The 26,834-nt window shown below is 45.7% G+C and overlaps 1 protein-coding gene across 2 annotated transcripts in view; it reads left to right on the top strand.

Moving 5' to 3' along the window:
* The window catches only part of MYCT1 (MYC target 1), an 82,654-nt gene extending 56,942 nt beyond the window's left edge, over positions 1-25,712 (top strand). Inside the window, exons 1-2 of one of the 2 annotated variants that reach the window (XR_011019410.1) lie at positions 1,033-1,475; positions 25,181-25,268. Coding sequence is in view for 1 of the 2 variants with exons in the window: in XM_068232026.1 (XP_068088127.1) it covers positions 25,181-25,710 (530 nt within the window). In the remaining variant the exon portion in view is untranslated. Of the gene's footprint in view, positions 1-1,032; positions 1,476-25,180 lie in introns of those variants that run through there. The other variant, XM_068232026.1, reaches the window with a different exon arrangement.
* The last annotated feature ends 1,122 nt before the right edge of the window (positions 25,713-26,834 follow it).

Below are 26,834 nucleotides of genomic sequence, written 5' to 3' on the forward strand. Positions count from 1 at the left end.
TGTGCGTTGCGTTGCGTGCAGACCGGTGGGGAGCGATCAAAGAATCTGCAGCATTCTCACACAGCCTCATCCTCCTGCCGTCCCCTCCATACACTACCGCATCTCTCAATGTGGAAGTGACGCAGCCAGCAGCGGAAGTGATGCTGCATTCACATCAATCCGCAAATGGAAAGGGCCCTAAGGCTGATGAATATATAAGAACTCGTAGCCTTAATGTAATATATAAGAACCCGTAGCCTTAATAATTTACATAATTTAACAATAAAAATCTTTGAAATATAGTATTTAACTCAAACTGTTTCTGAAGCTTTGTGGCCACCCCCCACCAGCGGCAGGTCGGCGGGTCATGGCAATGCAGGTGGGGGTGCCCACAGAGCTTCATAAATACTTTGGGCAAATACCACAATGCTTTGCTAAAGGAGGTGGGGGTGTTTGGGTGGAGATGAATAATGATTTATGGGTGAGCTGTTGAGTCAAACCTGTCACCCTCTGATTCTTGCATAACTTTCACAGGGCTTTGTATTAAATGTTTTGTATTTTATATCCTTGGTTGTCTTTAAGACTTTTGTTTACTCCAGACCAGTGCCAGAGTACTCAGCTTCTGGGCCCTGAGCTGCTGAGTGTCTGGACATTCCTGTTCCTGTCCTGTTAACCCATTATTTGCCTTCCTGTTGCTGATCCTGATTTTGTCTCTTGATTTCACCTGGCCTGCTACTTTCTTGTATATATTGCATATTTGTGTGTGTGCCTTCTTAGATAGTCAATATGCAATAGTGGTCATCCGCTGCCTGTCTGTGCAATCATTCAGCACTCTATCTGTACACACCACACAGCTAGTTCATCAAATATGATATTCAAATGTAACGTAACACTTTTATATTATCCTGTTGTATCCTTCTCATAATCATGACACCTTGTTTAATATGATTTATTTGGCTTCATGATCTTCAGAAACTTGTTGGATTTCATGTTTTCTTGCATGACTGAGCTCACTGGCTCCAGCCTGCTGATCACCTGACATCTAACTGCTAAACAGTTACCAGCACAACTGTCATCTTGGTGTTTACTATTTACCAGCATCAGTGTTTTACGTCAGCTTGAAATATGCCTGAAGAAGGGGACTAGATCTCAGGAAGCTTGCATAATATATCACCATCACTTAGCCCCCGTTCACACTGCACGCGTTTCCAGCCGCGTTTTGGAAACGCGTGCAGGTGGCCGACACGCACAACATCAGACAGTGCATAGAGTGCAATGTCTGATGTTCACAATGCATGCGTTCCGGACCTGTGCGGTCCGGGAACGCATGCTGCACGCATTTTTTGCAAAAACGCGTGGCTGTCCCATTTATATTTCAGTGATGGGATCAGCCACGCAATGCACACAAACGCAGATGGCGTGCGTTCGCATGCGTTGCGTTCCGCACGCATGGCCATCCGCATTTGTGATGTGAACGGGGCCTTAGCCATTAAAAGGTATTACTTTTACAAAACTTTTTTTTTCTACCTACATCATAACATACAATACACAGCTGATTCCTTTCTTGATCGTTGTAATTGTTTTAGATGGTGCTCTAGTGAGGCAGCATGTAATAATGCTTAGAGCCTGGTGAAGCTGCAAACAACAGTGTTTGCTCATATGTGTCCCCCTTACTTGTGATTTTATCATTTGACTTACAAAGCCTTTAAAGCAGTTAAAAGGGCTCTATGGCGAAACATTTTAAAATGTAAAATATGTGCAAACATAGACAAATAAGTACATTTTTTTCCAGAATAAAATGAGCCATAAATTACTTTTCTCCTATGTTGCTGTCACTTACAGTAGGTAGTAGAAATCTGGCAGAAGTGACAGGTTTTGGACTAGTCCATCTCTTCATAGGGGATTCTCAGCTAGGCTTTTATTCTTTATAAAGATATTCCCTAAAAAGGATTTAAACAGTGATACTGGCCAGCTTTCCCTGCTCGCTACACAGTTTTTTGGCAGTTGTAACTGCCAAGTGTTTTTGAAAATAAATACATCCCTGAGAATTCCCTATGAAGAGATGGACTAGTCCAAAACCTGTCACTTCTGTCAGATTTCTACTACCTACTGTAAGTGACAGCGACATAGGAGAATAGTAATTTATGTCTCATTTTACTGTGGAAAAAACGTACTTATATTTATATAATATAAATTATATATATTTGTATATGTTTGCACATATTTAAAATTTTACACTTTTTCGCCATAGTGCCCCTTTAACCTTCAGATGTCAAAAGCAGCAACTATGAATCCATCGTCCACAGATAGGCTTTATCTCTTCCATTACTTCTGATGATTTTTATCATTCAGTCTTTGACACCCATCCGCTGTTAAGCGAAATGTCTTAACCACTTGAGGACCGCGGTGTTAAACCCCCCTAGTGACCAGGCCATTTTTTGTTAATTGGGCCACTGGAGCTTTAAAGGGAACCTGAACTGAGTAAAATTATTTAAAATAAACACATGATGCAGTTGCAAATGAATATTACATACGTACATACTTCCTCTCAGAAGCTCAGCATTTTCTTCTTACAGTGATCCCTTCTAGTTCTGACAATATTTTGTCAGAACTGAAATATACCAGTTCCTGTCAGTTATATAGCAGCTGCTGTCAGTTACAACTGAATGTGCAAGGTAATGTGCATGTTTCTCTATGGCTCAAGTGGGCGATATTACAGTTTAACAGTATGCCGAGAAGGCAGCTGTTATGGGGTAATGGCCATTTTCAAAATGGAGGACAGAGAATTCCATTGATCACAGTGGATAAACAGGATGCAAGAGAGGAGAAAGAGATTGATGAGTAGACTACACAGGAGGTAAGTATGACCTGCATATGCTTATTTTGACTTTTAATTTTAAGTTCAGGTTCTCTTTAAGTAACCCCCTGTCACCGCCCACTCGCAACTCTGCAGGGGGGGGGGGGGAGGAATCCGCCTGTTGGGATGTAGCTTGTCCAGTGCTGAACTAGTGGGATATGAAGAAAAAGAAACGTGTGCCATCCAGACCAATAGAAGCTGCATTTACTTACCTTCCGGAAGGTTCCAGAAAAGTCCGGAATGTTCCGGAAGATTCCAGAGCCCTCCGGAAGGATTGCTTCAACTAGTTCACTAATAGGTAATGGAGTGTTTCTTCTTAGTCTCTTCTTCCACATCTCCCCCAAACAGTTCTACTGTATATCACCAAGGTAAAAACAGTGGGAATGTATTAGGGGGCGGCCCATTTATGTTACTCTTAGTGATAGACCAACACATTTTTGCGTTCTCTAATTTTTTGCAAATGTTTGCAAACAAACTAATGCGCCAAACTGCCTTAGACTTCAATGGGCAGGTGAATTCTAACATCTATAGGGACTGTTTCTGGCCACAAAACTGATGGAAAAGTTGTTTAAAGGGCTCAAACACCTGGATAGTGGCATGCTGGAGGGGGATCCATGACAAAATGTTCACAAAACAATTACGTATTTTATGCAGAATTGTGCTTTAAAATCTAAAGGACAGAAATCATATTACATTCCTGAATTTGTGGAATAAAGTGCTTGCAGGGGCTGGTATGGTGTCAGGGGGGCACCCAAGTTGCTTTTCCCCTGGGGCCCCATTGTAGCTAGATCTGGCTCTGACCACAAATTATAGACCATGGTGGTGAGGCCTTATACAGGATATTTGATGACAGTATTGGTGGTGAAGGATTATTGGGTTATCTAGCCGTGCACTACTAGGACCAGCACACCAGTCTCCAACAAGTTAATTGTGCACTGGACACACAGAACAGCAATATAACAATAGCAAGAAAAACAAACAAACAACCCTTACAAGGGCTATTGGGTTATTAAGTCAGTGAACTACTGTAGCAGCACTGCACACCTGTCTCCAACAGCTAAAGTGCACTGGACACAGAGAACAACAGTCTACACTAACAAGAAAAAACAAACAAAACAAAACCACAACGCCCTTACAAGGCTGGGTTATCTTACTGTGAACTTGTACTGTAGCAGCAATAAAGTGCACTGGACACACACAACAGCAGCTAACTACACTATCCCTCACACAGCAACAGCACAGCTCAGCTCTCCCTACTTTGCCTAGCACAGCAGCCAAATGCAGGATGTAAAATGGCTGCTGTGCTCACATTTTTATAGGAAGGGTGTGGGGCAGGAGGGAGGGATATCTTATTGGCTGCCATGTTGTCTGCTAATTCTGGGGTGAGGGGTCAATTTTTGGCTTCATGCATATGTATGGGGAGGGTCGAAATTGCCATGCCCTTCGATGGCAAGGCCATCACTACCTGCTGTAGCTTGTGTTTGTGGAGAATGGAGATCTCAAATTTTAAACCACAAAAGACACTCAGCTAAACAGAAATTCAGATTACTGTATGCTTTGTCTTTCCACAGATGTACTACTAACAGGCCCGGCCCTAGACTTTTTGCCGCCTGAGGCAAGCTTTAAAGAAATCTCCGCCCCCCCCCAAGCCGTGGGTGTGGGGGGCCGCCCGAGCTGGAGGGGATAGCGGGCAGGAAGGGGGTATTGGGCCTAGCGGTGGGGAGGGGGGTTGGACCCCCCATCCCTCGCCTGGGTCCCCCGTCCTCCGCTCCCCTCCAGCTTTAAAAAGTTACGTCGCTGGCTGCAGCTATAAGAGGCAACGGGCGGGGATCACTCACCTCTTCCTCGTTCCAGCCTGCGTTCCACTGACGTCACTTCCTGCTACGCCGCAGGAAGCGACGTCAGTGGAGCGCACGCTGAAACGAGGAAGAGGTGAATGATCCCCGCCCGTTGCCTCTTGTAGCTGCAGCCAGCGATGTAACTTTTTAAAGCTGGAGGGGAGAGGAGGACGAGGGACCCAGGCGAGGGAGGGGGGGTCCGACCCCCCTCCCCACCGCTAGGCCCAATACCCCCTTCCTGCCCGCTATCCCCTCCACCTCGGGCGGCCCCCCACACCTACGGACAGGCGGGTGCTGCCCCCCCCAGAAGTGTCGCCTGAGGCAAAAGTTTCACCCCGGCCCTGACTACTAATATTTATGTTAGTAGCTTGCACTATGTTGTGCTATGCCACTTAGTCACAGACACACTAGTACACCATATCTTACCACCTGCTTCTATATAAACCTCTAAGCACAGAAAAAACAACAGACTTGTTTTAGAATAAAATATAAAATATAGAGGAACCTTACATGCAACAAGTATACAGACTGGATCATTCTTGAGATCTCTTTCACACTTGCTCATTTTCATTGCCTTGCATTACCATTACCATTTCATACCTGCCATGGTGCGATGCGCCGGAAGCATCGCGTCTGATGCAAAAGCAACAGTGCATTACTGGGCAACATTCGCAGCATTGTGCACTGACTAGAACTCATGTAAGTCAATGGCGATGCACATATTTTGAAATTCTTCATGTTGGTGCGCATGCGTAGAAGCGTATTTTTTTAAATACACTTCTGTGCAATTAATTTTTTGTCCACAGGAAGTGTGTGCTAGAGAGCCTCACTTATAGTTTGGCTTGTAGCCAGAAGTGAGATTACTGCGCATTGCCGCAGAAATCTCCGAAGCCTATTTTTAACGTTGCGGTGTGATACGATCCTCCAATCGCACCACATCTATAACCCTGGTTGCTGTTGTGAAACCAGCCTCAAGTCGCTGTCAAAATGTGGAACATTCATTAAAAGTTTGTACATTTATAGTTATTAATTTTAGTATTAAACTAATACTAGATATGTGTGCTATACTAAACCAGAACAGAGAAACTTTAATGGTCAGTACTGTTGTAATCCACCTTGTAAACTATCTTTCTAGGTTTTAGCAATTTGTTCTTTCCTATTCAGTTGTTGAACAGGGCATAGTTTCCACTGCACATTGAATTTTGCTTAAGAACATTTTCCTGTTTACTAAAGTTTTTTAAGCTTCCTTTCAGTTTGGCTAGCATCACATTAAAGTATTTCCTTTGATTCTCACAATACGCCCTCTTGCTGTAACAACGTTCTGATCTACATAGGGGTTGGCCAGCATCTCTTACTTGGATACAGTGGTGCTCAGCAGAGCTCGAATATTCGAGTAGCTCGAATATTCGAGCTCTTTTTCAGCTATTCGAGCTCGGTATTCGAGCTCCGAATAGCTGGAGCTATTCGAATGGGCTATCCGAGTACACTCGAATAGCCCATTCACTATTCGAGCTATTCGAGCAACTCGGCGCTATTCGAGCTCGGTACCGAGCTCGAATAGCGTCATAGCCCAGATTGATGTCCTTAGAGCCAATCAGAGGGCTCCCAGGCCCTCTGACGGCAGCCAATCACAGAGGGGGACCCTGGCCAGCCCCTACCCTATAAATAGCGGCCGCCATGTTACGTTTCTCCATGCTTGCCTGAGACTTGTACAGAGAGAGAGTTGCTCCTTTGTGCTTTGGCTTAGCAAGTGCTCTATTGTGATCATTTACCTAGCGTTTTTGCTCACCTACACCTGCCATATACACCTATATTGTTGTTAGTTAGATAGACATTGTATTTTAGTTAGTAGCTTGTGTGTTACATTAGAGACAGGCAGCTGCTGCAAGCTTACAGGTTTAGGCCTCAGGGGGGCCTTGCCTCTGTGGGCAGCTGTCCTCTGTTTATTTCTCTCATCTATACCAGTATTTCTGCTGTCCTTTACTAATAGTATTGTAGTTATACTGTACTAGGAGTAGGACACTCACTGACTGTCACTGTTTATAGGCTACTAGCTAGCTCCTGCGTGTGTGCACTCACTCACTGTCTGTGTGTACACACACTCTATTTCCTTCTGATTACTGATAGATTATTGTTAGTTAGTTGTACTTACTGTTACTACTTACTCTTACTGTACTAGGAGTCTAGGACACTCAGTCAGACAGTCACTGTGTTCATAGGCTACTAGCTCCTGCGTGCGGTCACTCACTGTCTGAGTGTACACACACCACCCACACTCCATTTCCTTCTGATCGCTGATTGATTATTGTAATTAGTTAGTTGTACTTACTGTTACTACTTACTCTTACTGTACTAGGAGTCTAGGACACTCAGTCACTGTGTTCATAGGCTACTAGCTCCTGCGTGCGGTCACTCACTGTCTGAGTGTACACACACCACCCACACTCCATTTCCTTCTGATCGCTGATTGATTATTGTAATTAGTTAGTTCTACTTACTGTTACTACTTACTCTTACTGTACTAGGAGTCTAGGACACTCAGTCACTGTGTTCATAGGCTACTAGCTCCTGCGTGCGGTCACTCACTGTCTGAGTGTACACACACCACCCACACTCCATTTCCTTCTGATCGCTGATTGATTATTGTAATTAGTTAGTTGTACTTACTGTTACTACTTACTCTTACTGTACTAGGAGTCTAGGACACTCAGTCACTGTGTTCATAGGCTACTAGCTCCTGCGTGCGGTCACTCACTGTCTGAGTGTACACACACCACCCACACTCCATTTCCTTCTGATCGCTGATTGATTATTGTAATTAGTTAGTTCTACTTACTGTTACTACTTACTCTTACTGTACTAGGAGTCTAGGACACTCAGTCACTGTGTTCATAGGCTACTAGCTCCTGCGTGCGGTCACTCACTGTCTGAGTGTACACACACCACCCACACTCCATTTCCTTCTGATCGCTGATTGATTATTGTAATTAGTTAGTTCTACTTACTGTTACTACTTACTCTTACTGTACTAGGAGTCTAGGACACTCAGTCACTGTGTTCATAGGCTACTAGCTCCTGCGTGCGGTCACTCACTGTCTGAGTGTACACACACCACCCACACTCCATTTCCTTCTGATCGCTGATTGATTATTGTAATTAGTTAGTTGTACTTACTGTTACTACTTACTCTTACTGTACTAGGAGTCTAGGACACTCAGTCACTGTGTTCATAGGCTACTAGCTCCTGCGTGCGGTCACTCACTGTCTGAGTGTACACACACCACCCACACTCCATTTCCTTCTGATCGCTGATTGATTATTGTAATTAGTTAGTTCTACTTACTGTTACTACTTACTCTTACTGTACTAGGAGTCTAGGACACTCAGTCACTGTGTTCATAGGCTACTAGCTCCTGCGTGCGGTCACTCACTGTCTGAGTGTACACACACCACCCACACTCCATTTCCTTCTGATCGCTGATTGATTATTGTAATTAGTTAGTTCTACTTACTGTTACTACTTACTCTTACTGTACTAGGAGTCTAGGACACTCAGTCACTGTGTTCATAGGCTACTAGCTCCTGCGTGCGGTCACTCACTGTCTGAGTGTACACACACCACCCACACTCCATTTCCTTCTGATCGCTGATTGATTATTGTAATTAGTTAGTTCTACTTACTGTTACTACTTACTCTTACTGTACTAGGAGTCTAGGACACTCAGTCACTGTGTTCATAGGCTACTAGCTCCTGCGTGCGGTCACTCACTGTCTGAGTGTACACACACCACCCACACTCCATTTCCTTCTGATCGCTGATTGATTATTGTAATTAGTTAGTTCTACTTACTGTTACTACTTACTCTTACTGTACTAGGAGTCTAGGACACTCAGTCACTGTGTTCATAGGCTACTAGCTCCTGCGTGCGGTCACTCACTGTCTGAGTGTACACACACCACCCACACTCCATTTCCTTCTGATCGCTGATTGATTATTGTAATTAGTTAGTTCTACTTACTGTTACTACTTACTCTTACTGTACTAGGAGTCTAGGACACTCAGTCACTGTGTTCATAGGCTACTAGCTCCTGCGTGCGGTCACTCACTGTCTGAGTGTACACACACCACCCACACTCCATTTCCTTCTGATCGCTGATTGATTATTGTAATTAGTTAGTTGTACTTACTGTTACTACTTACTCTTACTGTACTAGGAGTCTAGGACACTCAGTCACTGTGTTCATAGGCTACTAGCTCCTGCGTGCGGTCACTCACTGTCTGAGTGTACACACACCACCCACACTCCATTTCCTTCTGATCGCTGATTGATTATTGTAATTAGTTAGTTCTACTTACTGTTACTACTTACTCTTACTGTACTAGGAGTCTAGGACACTCAGTCACTGTGTTCATAGGCTACTAGCTCCTGCGTGCGGTCACTCACTGTCTGAGTGTACACACACCACCCACACTCCATTTCCTTCTGATCGCTGATTGATTATTGTAATTAGTTAGTTCTACTTACTGTTACTACTTACTCTTACTGTACTAGGAGTCTAGGACACTCAGTCACTGTGTTCATAGGCTACTAGCTCCTGCGTGCGTGCACTCACTGTCTGAGTGTACACACACTAAATTTACTTGTGATTACTACTGATTATTGTAACTGCTAGTTGTACTTCCTGACTGTTACTACTTACTTACTGTACTAGGGGACACTCACTCAGTCACCTCACCAACCAACCCACTCCATTAAAGTACCCCACTTTTCACCCGCCCTTTTACAAAACTTTTGTCTATACGCCCAAAACATTTAAGATGTCTGGAAGTGGCAGCCAGCGCGGTTTGGGCAAGGGGAAGGGCAGCAAGGGAATCAGGAGGAGAGGGAGCAGCATTGTGGCAAGCCGCGGCCGCGGGCGCGCCACCATGCACAGTTCCGCAGCAGCAGCAGCAGCGTCAGTGGCTAACATTCCTCCCATAGCCACTGGCCGTGGACGCCTTGGGCGCCGCCCAGCAGGAGCATCTGCAACTCACGCTGCAGAGACACAGCAGCAGCAGCGTGTAGCACCTGCTCCGATTTTCCTCCAGCCGGGTCGGAAACGTCCCATTGAGGAAAAGGATGCAGACACTGTGGTGCAACTCATGACGGAGGATGAGCAGCCCGCCATCAGCTCTGCATCCGAGGCCTCCACCCTCACCACCACCACCACCACCACCCCTGTTCGCAGCAGCCGCCCAGCAGGGTCTGGGGAGGAGGCCAGTTCACCGTCAGTCGCCGACCTCTCATTCAGCACTCTTTTGACCCCAGGCATGATGAGTCAATTGTCTGCTGTTGTTGGCGATTTTGAGGAGGAGATGCTGATGGGCACTTTGGGGGATGAGGGATTGGACAGCAAGACTGTGGCGACAGTCAAGCAGCCCATCCATGCATCAGGAGAGGAGTTTGGGGGGTCATCATCCCAGCAGGACATGTTTGAGGAGGGGGAGGATGATGTTGATGACCCGGTGACAGACAGAGACTGGGTGCCACCACCTCCAGGGGATGTCGTCCTCAGCAGCTCGGAGGAGGAGGAGGATGCGCTTGTGGGCCTTGCAAGGAGGCGCATCATTGCAAGCATTGGCAGCGACCCACAGCCTGCTGGTGTCTCAGGCTCAGCAGCAGCAGCAGCAGCATCAGCCAGTACCACCACCAGCCGCACCCAAGCCCCCCCCCCAACCACCACAGGGAGACAGGCAGCAGCGCTTCCATGCCGTAGGGGGATGTTTCTGTCACCAATCTGGCGCTTTTTCACCATGCCCACTGTGTACAGCAAGTACGCCACTTGCAACCACTGTCAGCGGAAGTTGAGCAGAGGTGCAGACCCCTTAAAGTTCAGCACCAGCTCGCTGATCAACCACCTTGCGGCTAAACATTTCCACCAGCATGAGGAGTTCCAGAGGCTGAAGGCATCTGGTGCTGGCAGTGGCACCACACCCATCACTGCACAGCCTTCAGCAGCAGCAACAGCAGCCACCCGCCCTCCTGCTCCTCCAGCAGCACCAGCAGGAGTGCGGAAACGCACTGCTCCTCCCCACTCTGCAACTCCTGCCGCCGACACTGAGGCCTGTTCTGGCAGCCAGTCCTCAGTGGCCTCCTCCGCTGTGTCTGGTGATTCCCGTGTCAGCAAAAGGCCACGCCAGAGCCTTTTTAGCGAGTCCTTCCAGGGGGTGGTTAGGGCTCTGCCTCCCAGCAGCCGTCGCGTGCGGCAGCTGAACGGCTTGCTGGCACGGGCCATGTGCTCCCAACTCCTGCCGTACACGCTCGTGCAGGAGGGGAGCGACATGCGGGCGCTGCTTGCTTGTGCAGCCCCAGACTGGCAGCTCCCCAGCAGACACTTTTTCTCCCGCAAGGCCATTCCAGCACTGCACCGCTTTGTGATGGCCAATGTGGAGCGAGGGCTGGAGCACGCGGTTGGTGAAAGGGTCCACGTCACCATGGACTCCTGGAGCAGCCGCTTCGGGACAGGCCGCTACCTGTCCTTCACTGTCCACTGGGTCAGCTTGGTGGAAGGGGGTGAGGATGGGAGAGCAGCAGCGGGCACAGCAGCAGCAGCAGCAGCAACACAGTGGGTGGTGCCACCCCGCAGGGTCAGGGGAACTGCAGCGGGTTCCTCCGATCCTCTGCCATCCTCCGCCACACCTGGCCAAACCCCCCGCCTCAGCAGCAGCGTGAAGGCCCGCCACTGCCAAGCGCTGCTGCACTTGGTCAGCCTTGGCAAGACCAAGCTGACGGCAGCCCACGTGTTGGCCAAACTCCAGGAGCAGGAGAGGATTTGGCTGACCCCCAGAGGCCTCAGAGTCGGAGAGGTGGTGTCCGACAATGGGGCCAATCTGGTTGCTGCCATAGACAGGGGAAACCTGACCCACATCCCCTGTCTTGCCCACGTGCTGAACCTGGTGGTGCAGAAGTTCCTGCGCACCTACCAGGGGATGGGCGAACTGCTGGAAACGGCAAGGAATGTTGTGCGTCACTTCCGGCGCTCGGCTGCAGCCTGTGCGAGCCTGGAAGACGTGCAAAAGGAGCTGGATCTGCCACGCCATCGGCTGATCATTGACGTTCCGACTCGCTGGAACTCCACCCTGGCGATGTTGGAGCGTATGGTTGAACAGAGGCACGCTGTCAACCAGTACCTTGCCCTGGCCACTGTTTCCGCAGCTCGGAGAAGGGACAAGACCAGCAACATCCCGTCCATCGTCCCCGATGATGACTGGAGGCACATGCAGCAGGTGTGCTTTGTGCTGGCTCCCTTCCTGCAGGCCACAAACATGGTGAGCAGGGACCATGCTATGGTCTGCGAGTGGGTGCCCCTGGTTTCTCTGCTGAACAGGGCCCTCGATGGTTTGCTGGAACAGGGAGCGGCAGCCTTGGACCAGCAGGAGCGGCAACCAGCTGCGCAGTCCACCTCTGAGGGGGAGGAGGAGGAGGACTTGGTGGAGGTCCCTGACCTGGCTGCTGATGAGGGGGATCAGCACAGCGCAGCTGAGTTGGTGCGGGGGTGGAGAGAGGATGAGGCGGCAGAGGAGGAGGATGAGGACAGCACTGACGTCGATGTGCCAGCAGACGTGGCCCGCCTCTTCCCAATGGCAGCGCACATGCTGGCGTGCCTGCGCAGGGACCCCAGGGTGATCCAGATGAAGCAGAGGGAGGACATCTGGATCAGCATGATGTTGGACCCACGCCTCAAGGGGAAGTTGAGCCAGTTCCTGCCGCCTGCAGGAGGAGACCCAGCGCAACAAATAAGGAGCTTGCAGCAGGCCCTTGTTGAGCGCTTGGAGGAAGCCTTCCCCCAGCCTTCCACCCCCACTGTCCAGCAGCCAGCACAGAGGCAGCAGCAGGTGCCTGCATCCAGCAGCAGCAAGCGCCCCACAGACCTGCTGTCTCTCAGCCACGAGCTCTACAGGACTGTAGAGGCTCCGGCAGCAGTGACTAGAGAGGAGATGCATGCAGCAGCATCCTCCTCCGGTCACAGCCAGCGCCTGACCCGCATGGTGGCTGACTACATGGGGTCGTACAGCGGGCTTGACAGCGATGCCCCTGTTGATCCCATGGAGTATTGGGTCAAGCGCATGGAGATCTGGAGCGAGCTAGCGCAGTACGCCCTGGAAGTGCTGTCCTGCCCCCCTTCCAGCGTGCTGTCCGAGCGCTGCTTCAGTGCAGCTGGTGGCGTGGTCACCGAGAAACGCTCACGTCTGTCTCACAAGTCTGTGGACAGACTGACGTTTCTCAAGATGAACCAGGCGTGGGTGGAAGGCGAGTTCCTGGCCCCTGTTGTCGGCGAGAGGGGGACATGAACTGGCTGCCGGAACCATCGTTAATGTGCCTTACCACCCTTTACCACCTCCTGGCTCCTGCTCACTAAGCCAGCCTGGTTCACTTTGACTATTACGTCGCCTGCAGCCACACATTTTACACCTACAGTGGGCTGCTGTGTACTGCCCTTCTGCTGTCTGTCTGTGTTTCCCACTGCCAGGGTACACAGAATGACCTTCTTCTGCTGCCACTCTGCCACCAGCTATTACGTCAAACAATAGCTATATTGGTTGCAAAACCGAAACCAAACAAACCATTAAAAAAAAAAAAGGTTTAATTTTTCTGAGGTGCCCGGGTTGAAAACTGTGTTGTCCCAGTTGTGTATTGGACACAATGTGGGCTGCACGACCGCTGTCTGGGACCTCCTGTTGTGTTTATTTACGGCCCTGGTATCACCGCTAGGTACCAGGGCTATTATGTCACGCTGCCTACCTGCTGCCACACTCACACTACTCCTCCATTCCTCCTGCTGCTGCTGTCTGTCTGTGTTTCCCACTGCCAGGGTACACAGAATTACCTTCTGCTGCCACACTGCCACCAGCTATTACGTCAAACAATAGCTGCTCACATAATTACTCTCCTCCATTCCTCCTCCTGCTGCTGCTGCTGTCTGTCTGTGTTTCCCACCGCCAGGGTACACAGATTTACCTTCTGCTGCCACTCTGCCACCAGCTATTACGTCAAAAAATAGCTATATATCTGTGTAATTGGTTGTAAAACCAAAACTACAAAACCATTACAAAAAAAGGTTTAATTTTTCTGAGGTGCCCGGGTTGAAAACTGTGTTGTCCCAGTTGTGTATTGGACACAATGTGGGCTGCACGACCGCTGTCTGGGACCTCCTGTTGTGTTTATTTACGGCCCTGGTATCACCGCTAGGTACCAGGGCTATTATGTCACGCTGCCTACCTGCTGCCACACTCACACTGCTCCTCCATACCTCCTCCTGCTGCTGCTGCTGCTGTCTGTCTGTGTTTCCCACTGCCAGGGTACACAGATGATTTACCTTCTGCTGCCACTCTGCCACCAGCTATTACGTCAAACAATAGCTGCTCGCCTACTCCTCCATTCCTCCTCCTGCTGCTGCTGTCTGTCTGTGTTTCCCACTGCCAGGGTACACAAAATTACCTTCTTCTGCTGCCACTCTGCCACCAGCTATTACGTCCAAAAATAGCTAAATTGGTTGTAAAACCAAAAACCAAAAAACCATTAAAAAAAAAAAAAGGTTTAATTTTTCTGAGGTGCCCGGGTTGAAAACTGTGTTGTCCCAGTTGTGTATTGGACACAATGTGGGCTGCACGACCGCTGTCTGGGACCTCCTGTTGTGTTTATTTACGGCCCTGGTATCACCGCTAGGTACCAGGGCTATTATGTCACGCTGCCTACCTGCTGCCACACTCACACTGCTCCTCCATACCTCCTCCTGCTGCTGCTGCTGCTGTCTGTCTGTGTTTCCCACTGCCAGGGTACACAGATGATTTACCTTCTGCTGCCACTCTGCCACCAGCTATTACGTCAAACAATAGCTGCTCGCCTACTCCTCCATTCCTCCTCCTGCTGCTGCTGTCTGTCTGTGTTTCCCACTGCCAGGGTACACAAAATTACCTTCTTCTGCTGCCACTCTGCCACCAGCTATTACGTCCAAAAATAGCTAAATTGGTTGTAAAACCAAAAACCAAAAAACCATTAAAAAAAAAAAAAGGTTTAATTTTTCTGAGGTGCCCGGGTTGAAAACTGTGTTGTCCCAGTTGTGTATTGGACACAATGTGGGCTGCACGACCGCTGTCTGGGACCTCCTGTTGTGTTTATTTACGGCCCTGGTATCACCGCTAGGTACCAGGGCTATTATGTCACGCTGCCTACCTGCTGCCACACTCACACTACTCCTCCATTCCTCCTGCTGCTGCTGTCTGTCTGTGTTTCCCACTGCCAGGGTACACAGAATTACCTTCTGCTGCCACACTGCCACCAGCTATTACGTCAAACAATAGCTGCTCACATAATTACTCTCCTCCATTCCTCCTCCTGCTGCTGCTGCTGTCTGTCTGTGTTTCCCACCGCCAGGGTACACAGATTTACCTTCTGCTGCCACTCTGCCACCAGCTATTACGTCAAAAAATAGCTATATATCTGTGTAATTGGTTGTAAAACCAAAACTACAAAACCATTACAAAAAAAGGTTTAATTTTTCTGAGGTGCCCGGGTTGAAAACTGTGTTGTCCCAGTTGTGTATTGGACACAATGTGGGCTGCACGACCGCTGTCTGGGACCTCCTGTTGTGTTTATTTACAGCCATGGTATCACCGCTAGGTACCAGGGCTATTATGTCACGCTGCCTGCCTCATTGACTGCATGCTGCCACACACTCATCCTCCTCCTCCTGCTGCTAAATTTACCTCCTGCTGTCTGTGTGTTTCCACTGCCAGGGAGCACATACAATGGCGCTTCCAACATGCGTGCGCCACCAGCTATTTGTTGTTACGCTCAAAAATAGCTGCATTTCTTTAAAAAAAAAAAAATGAAAAGAGAAATAAGTGACGAAGAAGACGATATAGAAGAAGATGAAGAAGAAGAAGAAGATGAAGAAGATGAAGAAGAAGATGAAGAAGATGAAGAAGAAGATGAAGAAGAAGATGAAGAAGATGAAGAAGAAGATGAAGAAGAAGAAGAAGAAGAAGAAGAAGAAGAAGAAGATGAAGAAGATGAAGATGAAGAAGATGAAGAAGAAGATGAAGAAGATGAAGATGAAGAAGATGAAGAAGATGAAGAAGAAGATGAAGAAGATGAAGATGAAGATGAAGATGAAGAAGATGAAGAAGAAGATGAAGAAGATGAAGAAGAAGATGAAGAAGAAGAAGAAGAAGAAGAAGAAGAAGAAGAAGAAGAAGATGAAGAAGAAGATGAAGAAGATGAAGATGAAGATGAAGATGAAGAAGATGAAGATGAAGAAGATGAAGAAGAAGATGAAGAAGATGAAGAAGAAGATGAAGAAGAAGAAGAAGAAGAAGAAGAAGAAGAAGATGAAGAAGATGAAGATGAAGAAGATGAAGAAGAAGATGAAGAAGATGAATATGAAGAAGATGAAGAAGATGAAGAAGAAGATGAAGAAGATGAAGATGAAGAAGATGAAGAAGATGAAGATGAAGAAGATGAAGAAGAAGATGAAGAAGATGAAGAAGAAGATGAAGAAGAAGAAGAAGAAGAAGAAGAAGTAGATGAAGAAGATGAAGATGAAGAAGATGAAGAAGAAGATGAAGAAGATGAAGATGAAGAAGATGAAGAAGATGAAGAAGAAGATGAAGAAGATGAAGATGAAGAAGATGAAGAAGAAGATGAAGAAGATGAAGAAGAAGATGAAGAAGAAGAAGAAGAAGAAGATGAAGAAGATGAAGATGAAGAAGATGAAGAAGAAGATGAAGAAGATGAAGATGAAGAAGATGAAGAAGATGAAGAAGAAGATGAAGAAGATGAAGATGAAGAAGATGAAGAAGATGAAGATGAAGAAGATGAAGATGAAGAAGATGAAGAAGAAGAAGAAGAAGATGAAGAAGAAGAAGAAGATATAGAAGAAGAAGAAGAAGATATAGAAGATAAAGAAGAAGAAGAAGAAGAAGTATATACAGTACTGAACAAAATTCTGGACACAACTTCTCTTTTCACCTTTTTTTTTTTTTAAAGGAACATCCCCACATAATCACTTGCTGTTGTCACTTGGAAAAAAATATGTTTCTTGCATCATTAACCCTCAAAACAAGTGTTGGGAAGCTATTTAAGGCCAATTCGAATAGTCAGCTCGAATAGTTAGCTCGAATACCGACTCAAATAGTGAGCTCGAAGTCCGAGGTCGAATCGAATAGTAAAAATTATTCGACTCGAATATTCGACTGACCTCGAATAATTTACTATTCGAATTCGACCAAACTCGAATTTTAAAAAGGGGTATTTGAGCATCACTACTTGGATATAACATACCACTAACATGTGCTGAGATATAGGTTGCAATGAATGCAGTCTCTGCACTTTGTACAAGCTAAACAGTCTCTTGCCAGTCACCTATTACATAAGAAGAGACACACAGTGAAGAGACGCCCAAGTACATATAATAATTAAAAAATTAAAATAAGGTGGCATACCTCATTCACCACACCACGTATGGTACAGTAAGAAAATAGTTTATTAAGCACAAGGCAAAAGGTTTTGTGAGATCCAACTAACTTCATCAGGCCAATAACTGTGCCTGTAATTAGCAATACAGAGGACACTCAATTCCACACACCCATAAAATGTACATCATCATAAATATATCAATATTTATATATATAAAACATTGCATTGTAATACAAGTAAGTAAGATCTATCAATGTAAACCAATTTATTAAGCACTGCCATATGCTTTATAAACTAATTTCTTACTGTACCGTAAATGGTGTCATGAACAAGTTAAGCCACCTCATTTTTTATTATTTATTTTGTATACCTGGGTGCCTCTCCCCGTGTGCCTCTCTATATGCACCCCCACTTCAGCGGGATGGCCTTTTTGGGACCCGGGGCTCCAGGCCTTTTTCTGTTGTAAGCGATCTATACAGGTTGTGACCTGTTCCTGTTTGGAGGCAATTATCCTCCTCAAGCTCAATCAATGGTTGCTTGTCTTGCAACACAATCTTGTGAGTACCACATTTACTACTAATTTGATCTCTATACCCTTGGAACATACTACTAAACCATCCAGGCTCCCGGTGTCTCTGTATTTTTTCTTCAAAGTTTGCATTATCCACCCCAGTACTACATAAGAAGCTTGCTTTTGTCTTTGCCTAAGACCCATGAGGTTTGCTGTCAGCACTTAAATGTTAAGTAGAGACAGAAATTCCCGCAAAGAGGAGATGCTAGAATTTCTTATTTTGTTTGAAAAGTCGATGATTGAGTTTTCCTAAACTGTTTGAAACTGGTGACAAATCAACAAGCTAATTAGCTGTAATCTTTCTGCTGTTGGTTAATGCAACAAAATATACTTTTGAATATGTAGACAAGAATCAACACACTGATAGAGGGAACCTGCTGAGCAAACACCATGCAGGATTAATGAAAGTGAAAATACAATTACTATCAACAGACGTAAGCAATCCATAGTGAACAATCAAATTTAAACATCCTCTTTATCTAAACACCGTTATCTAAAATGTAATTGGCTGCTGCACTGGCGCCCGGCGGATCGTTGGTAATCAGTCTTATCACCCGAACGATAGTCTGTACACACGTCGGATTTGACGCGAAAACGTCCGAACGACGGAACGTTCAAACGACGGGTCGTTCGCTAAAATCCGACGTGTGTATGGGCCTTTATATGTGCAACCACATGCATCCTACATCAAACGTGTAAATAATGGTTGTTGTGCATGGAAATTTACTAATCTTTAATCAATTTGTCTCTTAGTAGCCACCCCCTATAGCATTTTTATGATAGCAATTTTTAAAAAATAGAAAATGTAACCAGTCCAGATTTTTTGTTCACATGTCCTTTTTGTTTGAAGAAAGCCTTGCAAACATTTAAAGCAAATCTGAGATGAGAGGAACAAGTTCTGTTTTACTTATCGCCCCTGTAGCTCTACAGGTCCCTTAGTTTCCTTCTGAGTCCCGCGCCTCTCAGTTGCACTTCTATAACACTGCAATAACACTCCGATAGATGGCATGTCACATGCTACTGATCACATGTGGCTCGGGCCACACATCTCCTCAATTGCACTCTTATGGCTCATGGGAGTGCAATTAAAGAGGCGAGCGGCTCTGGCTGCACCTTCAAAATCTCATATGCTCACTCCCTCATACTATTATTAATGGAGGCCTTGGCCATGGCTTGGAGTATAAACTCCCATACTTCTAGCTCCCATTCCACATGTAGTCTCTCCAGAAGCAGGGAATTTTGGGTGCTGCCATAGTGGCCATACTGATGTTGACTGTGGGCCACCCATTCATTTCCACCCATAGCTGATATTAATGTGGGCGCTTATGGCAGCGCTCAAACTTCCACCCTGCTCAATATTATTTTTTTGTGGAGGGGTGGGGCCGACTATGGTTAGGTGTCAGTGAAGGGGGTTTAAGGTTAGTAAGGTTAGGCTTCTGTGGGTGGGGGGTTGGTTAAGGTTAGGCATAGGCAGGGTGGGTGGTTAGGGTTAGGCATCAGAGAGGGTGGTGGTTAGGATAAGGCATCAGTAGAGGGAGTGTTCTGCGTGAAAATCTTTTTAGGGACTGAAGCATCTGTCTAAGAGACTGGAGTCTTAAGAAAAGCTTTGGGAACTTCCTAGTGGCATGTCCAAGTTCTAGACTTCTAATATGACTTTTAAGCGCTCTGTTTTTTTGTTTTTTCTTCAGAAATTCCTTTTCTTTAGAAATGCTTTCTTAATCAATTTACCTTAAACAACCACCTTAGTGAGCAGCCCACATTTAATGACATATCTTCTTTTCACTGTCCTAACCAGTTCCCCTTCCACGGGACAAATATCTATTTCCCTGAACACGTCTTTTTAACTCCCAGGAATGTATCTATCTGTGTGTTTACGATTGGCGCGCACCCCTGGTGTCACATAGCAGTGCACAGGCTGGTGAATAAGAACATGTGATCGCAAAGCCAATCAAAGTGTCTAATGAATGAATAATCACTGTCCCAGCCAGATCACTCATTGTAAACAAAATAGACTTTCATTTCCGGCAATTCAGAATGGGAGACTTTGGGGGACATCTAGTGGTCAAAACAATATTCAATTAAAAATATTATATATTTTTTCAACTATAATATGCCCACTAACCTATTCTGCCCCCTACCCCGCCCCCATATAACACACCTGGAAAAAGAGCCAAAGTGACAGAATTTAAAAGATAATACAGAAATTGTTACCTTAGGGGCTAAGCTTTTTAAATATCTATGTCATGAGAGTGTGTTATTGTTATTTTTGCAAATAAGAGCTTGTATTTATTGATAGAGTACGATAAGAAAACCAAAAACACAAAATGCTCTTTTATTTCCAAATCAAATATTGTCACCATATGTTGTACAAAGGACACAATTTAAATATTTTTATAATCATGGAAAATTGTAAAATAAAATGTGTCAGTTGTATCTACAGTAGCACTTTTTATTTTAAAACTATAATGGCTGGAAACTAAGAAATAATGCATTTAAGCACTTGCCGACCGCCCACAGTGGACCGCAAAACGCCCATCGGCGGCAGCGGTCGTGGTTATGCGGCGATCGCAAAACCACGATCGCCGCATAACCCCCCTTGCGCAGTAACCCGCCGGCCGTTCGGAAGCGTCGGCGGGTTACTAGCTACCGTCTCGCCGCAATACAAATGTATAATACGCTTTGTAATGTATACAAAGCATATTATACAGGCTGCCTCCTGCCCTGGTGGTCCCAGTGAATGAGGGACCACCAGGGCAGGCTGCAGCCACGCAGGTAAGCACCCAAGCACACTGATCTGCCCCCCCTTCCCTCTGATCACCCACAGCACCCCTCAGACCCCCCCTGCCCACCCCTCAGACCCCTGTTTACACCCAATCACCCCCCTAATCACCCATCAATCACTCCCTGTCACTATCTCTCAGCACTATTTTTTATTAGGTCCTAAACTGCCCCCTGGGGGCTCCTGATCATCCCCCCTCACTCTCATATCCTCCCCAGACCCCCTCCCCCAGCCCCCCCTGTACTGTATACATCTATCCTCCCCTGTAATCACCTGTCAATCACCCGTCAATCACCCGTCAATCACCACCTGTCACTGCCACTTATCAGATCAGACCCTAACCTGCCTCTTACGGGCATCTGATCACCCACCCACACCATCAGATTGCCCGCAGACCCACGCTCAGATCACCTTCAAAGTGCATTGTTTACATCTGTTCTGCCATCTAATCACCCACTGATCACCCATCAATCACCCCTTGTCACCACCTGTCACTGCTACCCATCAGATCAGACCCCTATCTGCCCCCAGGGCACCCAATCACTCGCCCACAGCCTCAGAACAACCTCAGACCCCCCCAGACCTCCCTCCCCTGTGTTCTGTATACATCTATTCTCCCCTGTAATCACCTGTCAATCACCCCGTCACCACCTGTCACTGCCTCCCATTAGATCAGACCCTAACCTGCCTCTTACGGGCATCTGATCACCCACCCACACCATCAGATCGCCCGCAGACCCACCCTCAGATCACCTCCAAAGTGCATTGTTTACATCTGTTCTGCCATCTAATCACCCACTGATCACCCATCAATCACCCATCAATCACCCCCTGTCAGCACCTGTCACTGCTACCCATCAGATCAGACCCCTATCTGCCCCTAGGGCACCCAATCACCCGCCTACACCCTCAGAACGACCTCAGACCCCCTCCAGAACTCCCCCCGTGTACTGTACACATCTATTCTCCCCTGTAATCACCTGTCAATCACCTGTCAATCACTCAGCAATCACCCTGTCACCACCTGTCACTGCCTCCCATCAGATCAGACCCTAACCTGCCTCTTACGGGCATCTGATCACCCACCCACACCATCAGATCGCCCGTAGACCCACCCTCAGATCACCTCCACAGTGCATTGTTTACATCTGTTCTGCCATCTAATCACCCACTGATCACCCATCAATCACCCCTTGTCACCACCTGTCACTGCTAACCATCAGATCAGACCCCTATCTGCCCCTAGGGCACCCAATCACCTGCCCAAACCCTCAGAACGACCTCAGACCCCCCCAGACCTCCCCCCCCCGTGTACTGTATACATCTATTCGCCCCTGTAATCACCTGTCAATCACCTGTCAATCACCCATCAATCACCCATCAATCACCCCGTCACCACCTGTCACTGCCACCCATCAGATCAGACCCTAACCTGCCTCTTACGGGCATCTGATCACCCACCCACACCATCAGATCACCCGCAGACTCACCCTCAGATCACCTCTAAAGTGCATTGTTTACATCTGTTCTGCCATCTAATCACCCACTGATCACCCATCAATCACCCCCTGTCACCACCTGTCACTGCTACCCATCAGATCAGACCCTAATCTGCCCCTTGGGCACCCGATCACCCGCCCACACCCTCAGAATGCCCTCAGACCCCAGCCCTGATCACCTCGCCAGTGCATTGCTTGCATTTATTCCCCCCTCTAATCACACCTTGAGACACCCATCAATCATCTCCTGTCACAACCTGTCACACCCTAGCACACCTACCAATCAGATCAGGCCCTAATTTGCCCCGTGTGGGCTCCTGATCACTCGACCAAACCCTCAGATCCCCCTCAGACCCCCTTCTGATCACCTCCTCAGTGCATTGATTGCATCTATTTTCCCCTCTAATCACCCCCTGAGACACCCATCAATCACATGCCCATGTTCTCTGCTGCCATGTCCAGGTCACGATTTGAGAACATCCTGCGCTTCCTGCACTTCAGTGCTAATACAACCTGTCATCTAAGAGGCCACCTGCTTATGACCGGTTCCTCAAAATTCGCCCCTCATAGACCACCTGTCATCAAAATTTGCAGATGCTTATACCCCTGAACAGTCATTTTGAGGCATTTGGTTTCCAGACTACTCACGGTTTTGGGCCCCTAAAATGCCAGGGCAGTATAGGAACCCCACAAGTGACCCCATTTTAGAAAAATACACCCCAAGGTATTCCGTTAGGTGTATGACGAGTTCATAGAAGATTTTATTTTTTGTCAAAAGTTAGCGGAAATTGATTTTTATTGGTTTTTTCACAAGTGTCATTTTCCACTAACTTGTAACAAAAAATAAAATCTTCTATGAACTCACCATACACCTAACGGAATACCTTGGGGTGTCTTCTTTCTAAAATTTGGTCACTTGTGGGGTTCCTCCTATACTGCCCTGGCATTTTAGGGGCCCTAAACCATGAGAAGTAGTCTAGAAACCAAATGCCTCAAAATGACCTGTAAATAGGACGTTGGGCCCCTTAGCACACCTAGGCTGCAAAAAAGTGTCGCACATGGGGTATCGTCGTACTCAGGAGAAGTAGTATAATGTGTTTTGGGGTGTATTTTTACACATACCCATGCTGGGTGGGAGAAATCTCTCTGTAAATGGACAATTGTGTGTAAAAAAAAAATCAAAAATTTGTCATTTACAGAGATATTTCTCCCACCCAGCATGGGTATATGTAAAAATACACCACAAAACACATTATACTACTTTTTCTGAGTACAGCAGTACCACATGTGTGGCACTTTTTTGCAGCCTAACTGCGCTAAGGGACCCAAAGTCCAATGAGTACCTTTAGGATTTCACAGGTCATTTTGAGACATTTGGTTTCAAGACTACTCCTCACGGTTTAGGGCCCCTAAAATTCCAGGGCAGTATAGGAACTCCACAAGTGACCCCATTTTAGAAAGAAGACACCCCAAGGTGTTCCGTTAGGTGTATGACGAGTTCATAGAAGATTTAATTTTTTTTCACAAGTTAGCTGAAATTGATTTTTATTGTTTTTTTTTCACAAAGTGTCAATTTCCGCTAACTTGTGACAAAAAAAAATCTTCTATGAACTCACCATACTCCTAACAGAATACCTTGGGGTGTCTTCTTTCTAAAATTGGGTCACTTGTGGGGTTCCTATACTGCCCTGGCATTTTAGGGGCCCTAAACCGTGAGGAGTAGTCTAGAAACCAAATGCCTCAAAATGACCTGTGAATAGGACGTTGGGCCACTTATAGCACCTAGGATGCAAAAAAGTGTCACACATGTGGTATCGCCGTACTCAGGAGAAGTAGTATAATGTGTTTTGGGGTGTATTTTTACACATACTCATGCTGGGTGGGAGAAATCTCTCTGTAAATGGACAATTGTGTATAAAAAAAATCAAAACATTGTCATTTACAGAGATATTTCTCCCACCCAGCATGGGTATGTGTAAAAATACACCCCAAAACACATTATACTACTTCTCCTGAGTACGGCAATACCACATGTGTGGCACTTTTTTGCAGCCTAACTGCGCTAAGGGGCCCAAAGTCAAATGAGCACCTTTAGGCTTTACAGGGGTGCTTACAATTTAGCACCCCCGAAAATGCCAGGACAGTAAACACACCCCACAAATGACCCCATTTTGGAAAGTAGACACTTCAAGGTATTTAGAGAGGGGCATGGTGAGTCCGTGGCAGATTTCATATTTTTTTTGTCACAAGTTAGCAGAAATGGAAACTTTTTTTTTTGTCTCAAAGTGTCATTTTCCGCTAACTTGTGACAAGAAATAAAATCTTCTATGAACTCACCATGCCTCTCAGTGAATACTTTGGGATGTCTTCTTTCCAAAATGGGGTCATTTAAGGGGTATTTATACTATCCTGGAATTTTAGCACCTCATGAAACCTGACAGGTGCTCAGAAAAGTCAGAGATGCTTCAAAATGGGAAAATTCACCATAGTTTGTAAACGCTATAACCTTTACCCAAACCAATAAATATACACTGAATGTTTTTTTTTGTTTATCAAAGACATGTAGCACAATACATTTGGACAAAAATGTATACAGAAATTTTACCTTATTTGACAAATTTTATCACAGAAAGTTAAAAAAAATCATTTTTTGACAAAATTCATGTCTTTTTTGATGAATATAATAAAAACTAAAACTCGCAGCAGCAATCAAATAGCACCAAAAGAAAGCTGTATTAGTGACAAGAAAAGGAGGTAAAATTCATTTAGATAGTAGGTTGTATGACCGAGCAATAAACCGTGAAAGCTGCAGTGGTCTGAATGGAAAAAAAGGCTCTGGTCCTTAAGTGGTTGAAAAAAGTCCTTCTTATGCCCTTTAAAATGCATACCAAATAAAATAATTCTTAGTAAAAAGCACCACCCAAAGAAAGCCTAATTTGGGGGGGGAAAAAATGTATAGATCATTTAGGTGTGATAAGTAGTGATAAAGTTATTGCTGAATGAATGGAAGCAGCTCTGAAATGTAGAATTGCTCTGGATTTTAAGGGACAAAAACCCTTAGTGGGAAAGTGGTTTAAAACAAGTCAGTTTTTATGATGATTGAATACAACATGCAAATGAGGTAAAATAGCAATTTGTATCTGTAATATTTCATTTTTACATGATTCATTTGTAACTTGTTCTTATCTTTTTACGACAGATGGTGTTATATTATCATTTACACTCTCTATTGGCATTGGACTGGTGATTGGCGGTATAATATGGCTCATACTCACATGTATGTCACGTCGTCGAGCCAGTGCAGCTATATCTCCAAGAATGAGCAGTTCTTCGAGTCGTCGGCCAAGAACATCCTCTCAAAATCATGCTTTGAACAGATCAGGATTTTACCGCAACAGTAGCTGTGAACGTCGAAGCAACCTCAGTCTAGCCAGTCTGACTTTCCAAAGACAAAATTCACAAGAGCAGAATGACCCATTTAATCGAAAACCTAGCTTCAGAGCGTCTACATTTCATCCATTCTTACAGACTCCTCCGCTAACAATTGAAGCTGATAGTCAGATGGTTACTCTTCCTAGAAGCAACAGCACCTCACCAACAATCAACAACGCTGGTAATCTTGGTCGCCCTGACTTCCACTGGTCAAATAACAGCCTCCGTCTTTGTCACTCCACTCATACTCCACCACCTGCTTATGAGAGTATCATTAAAGCTTTCCCTGATTCTTGAAATCGAGATTACTAACAATTAGACTCATCTATGGACTCCAACGTTTATGGAGAAGACATACAGCAAGTGTGCCATTTGACTCACTTTGGAGCTTCCTTAAATAATATACTTAAATGGCAATGAATGTATGTCCTGAAGGAGCAATTCAAATCTCTACAATCATAAAATTGTGTATTGTTTCTCGTTTCCGAGCTCTAGGAGTAGTAACTGGTCAGTGACCTCTTACATTCTCCACAGTATTCAGGGGCTTTTCTGAAAGAGTAATATTTTCCCTGTCATGTAAAAATTGTTATATGAATTAATCTGAACCTAATTAGATGCCTTTACCTAACACATTTTGTATTGAATTACTGTTCCTAAGCACAAGAACCATGGATGGTGGTTTGTGAAATCCGTTATAACTAGCATTCCTGTTAAACAGAGAAAATCTATTAGCTGTTGGAAAGTGAGCTTCAAGAGCTGTAAAATAGTTATTGAGTGTACTTTACAGCAATAAATTATTGGCATGCTGCTTGAAAGAGTTATAGTTTTAGAAGAGCTGCAAAGAAAGAAATAGCATATTGCCATTGAATGCATGACGTTCTCGCATTATTCCTGATCAATGTCCCCACCAGTTATGTAGAGAGATTAGTGCATCAACGGAAATAAGACAAGACTAAAGGAGATAAAAACAGTTATCTTAAAAGAAGGGGCAAGAATGTTTAAGATTAGTCCAGTCCAGATTTTCTTTGTATAGAAGGCTTTAGGGCCCTTTTCCAATAGCAATCGCTAGTGTTTGCGCTAAACCCTAGCGATTGCTATTCAGCAAAGTCCTTTTTTTTTCCCAACGATTGCGATTTTGCTATGCACCGCATAGCATAGCAAAACCGTGGCAATAATTGCTTCGGGGCGCGATCGCGTTTTTGTAAAAGTCGAATTGCGGTAGTGGAAATTACCTACCCGATTCCTATGTTATTTAGCAAACCCTAGCGATTTTAAAATAGCTAGCGATTTGCGATTTTGCGATTCAGCAATCACAATTGCTCTAGTGGAAAATGGCCCTTAGTGTTATTTCATTTTTAGTGATGAAAAAGTACCTTTTTTCAGATTTTTACATTACAATTAATTTTTTCAAACATTATTTC

The sequence above is a fragment of the Hyperolius riggenbachi genome, chromosome 4 (assembly GCF_040937935.1).
Source record: "Hyperolius riggenbachi isolate aHypRig1 chromosome 4, aHypRig1.pri, whole genome shotgun sequence".
NCBI classification, from domain to species: Eukaryota; Metazoa; Chordata; class Amphibia; order Anura; family Hyperoliidae; genus Hyperolius; species Hyperolius riggenbachi.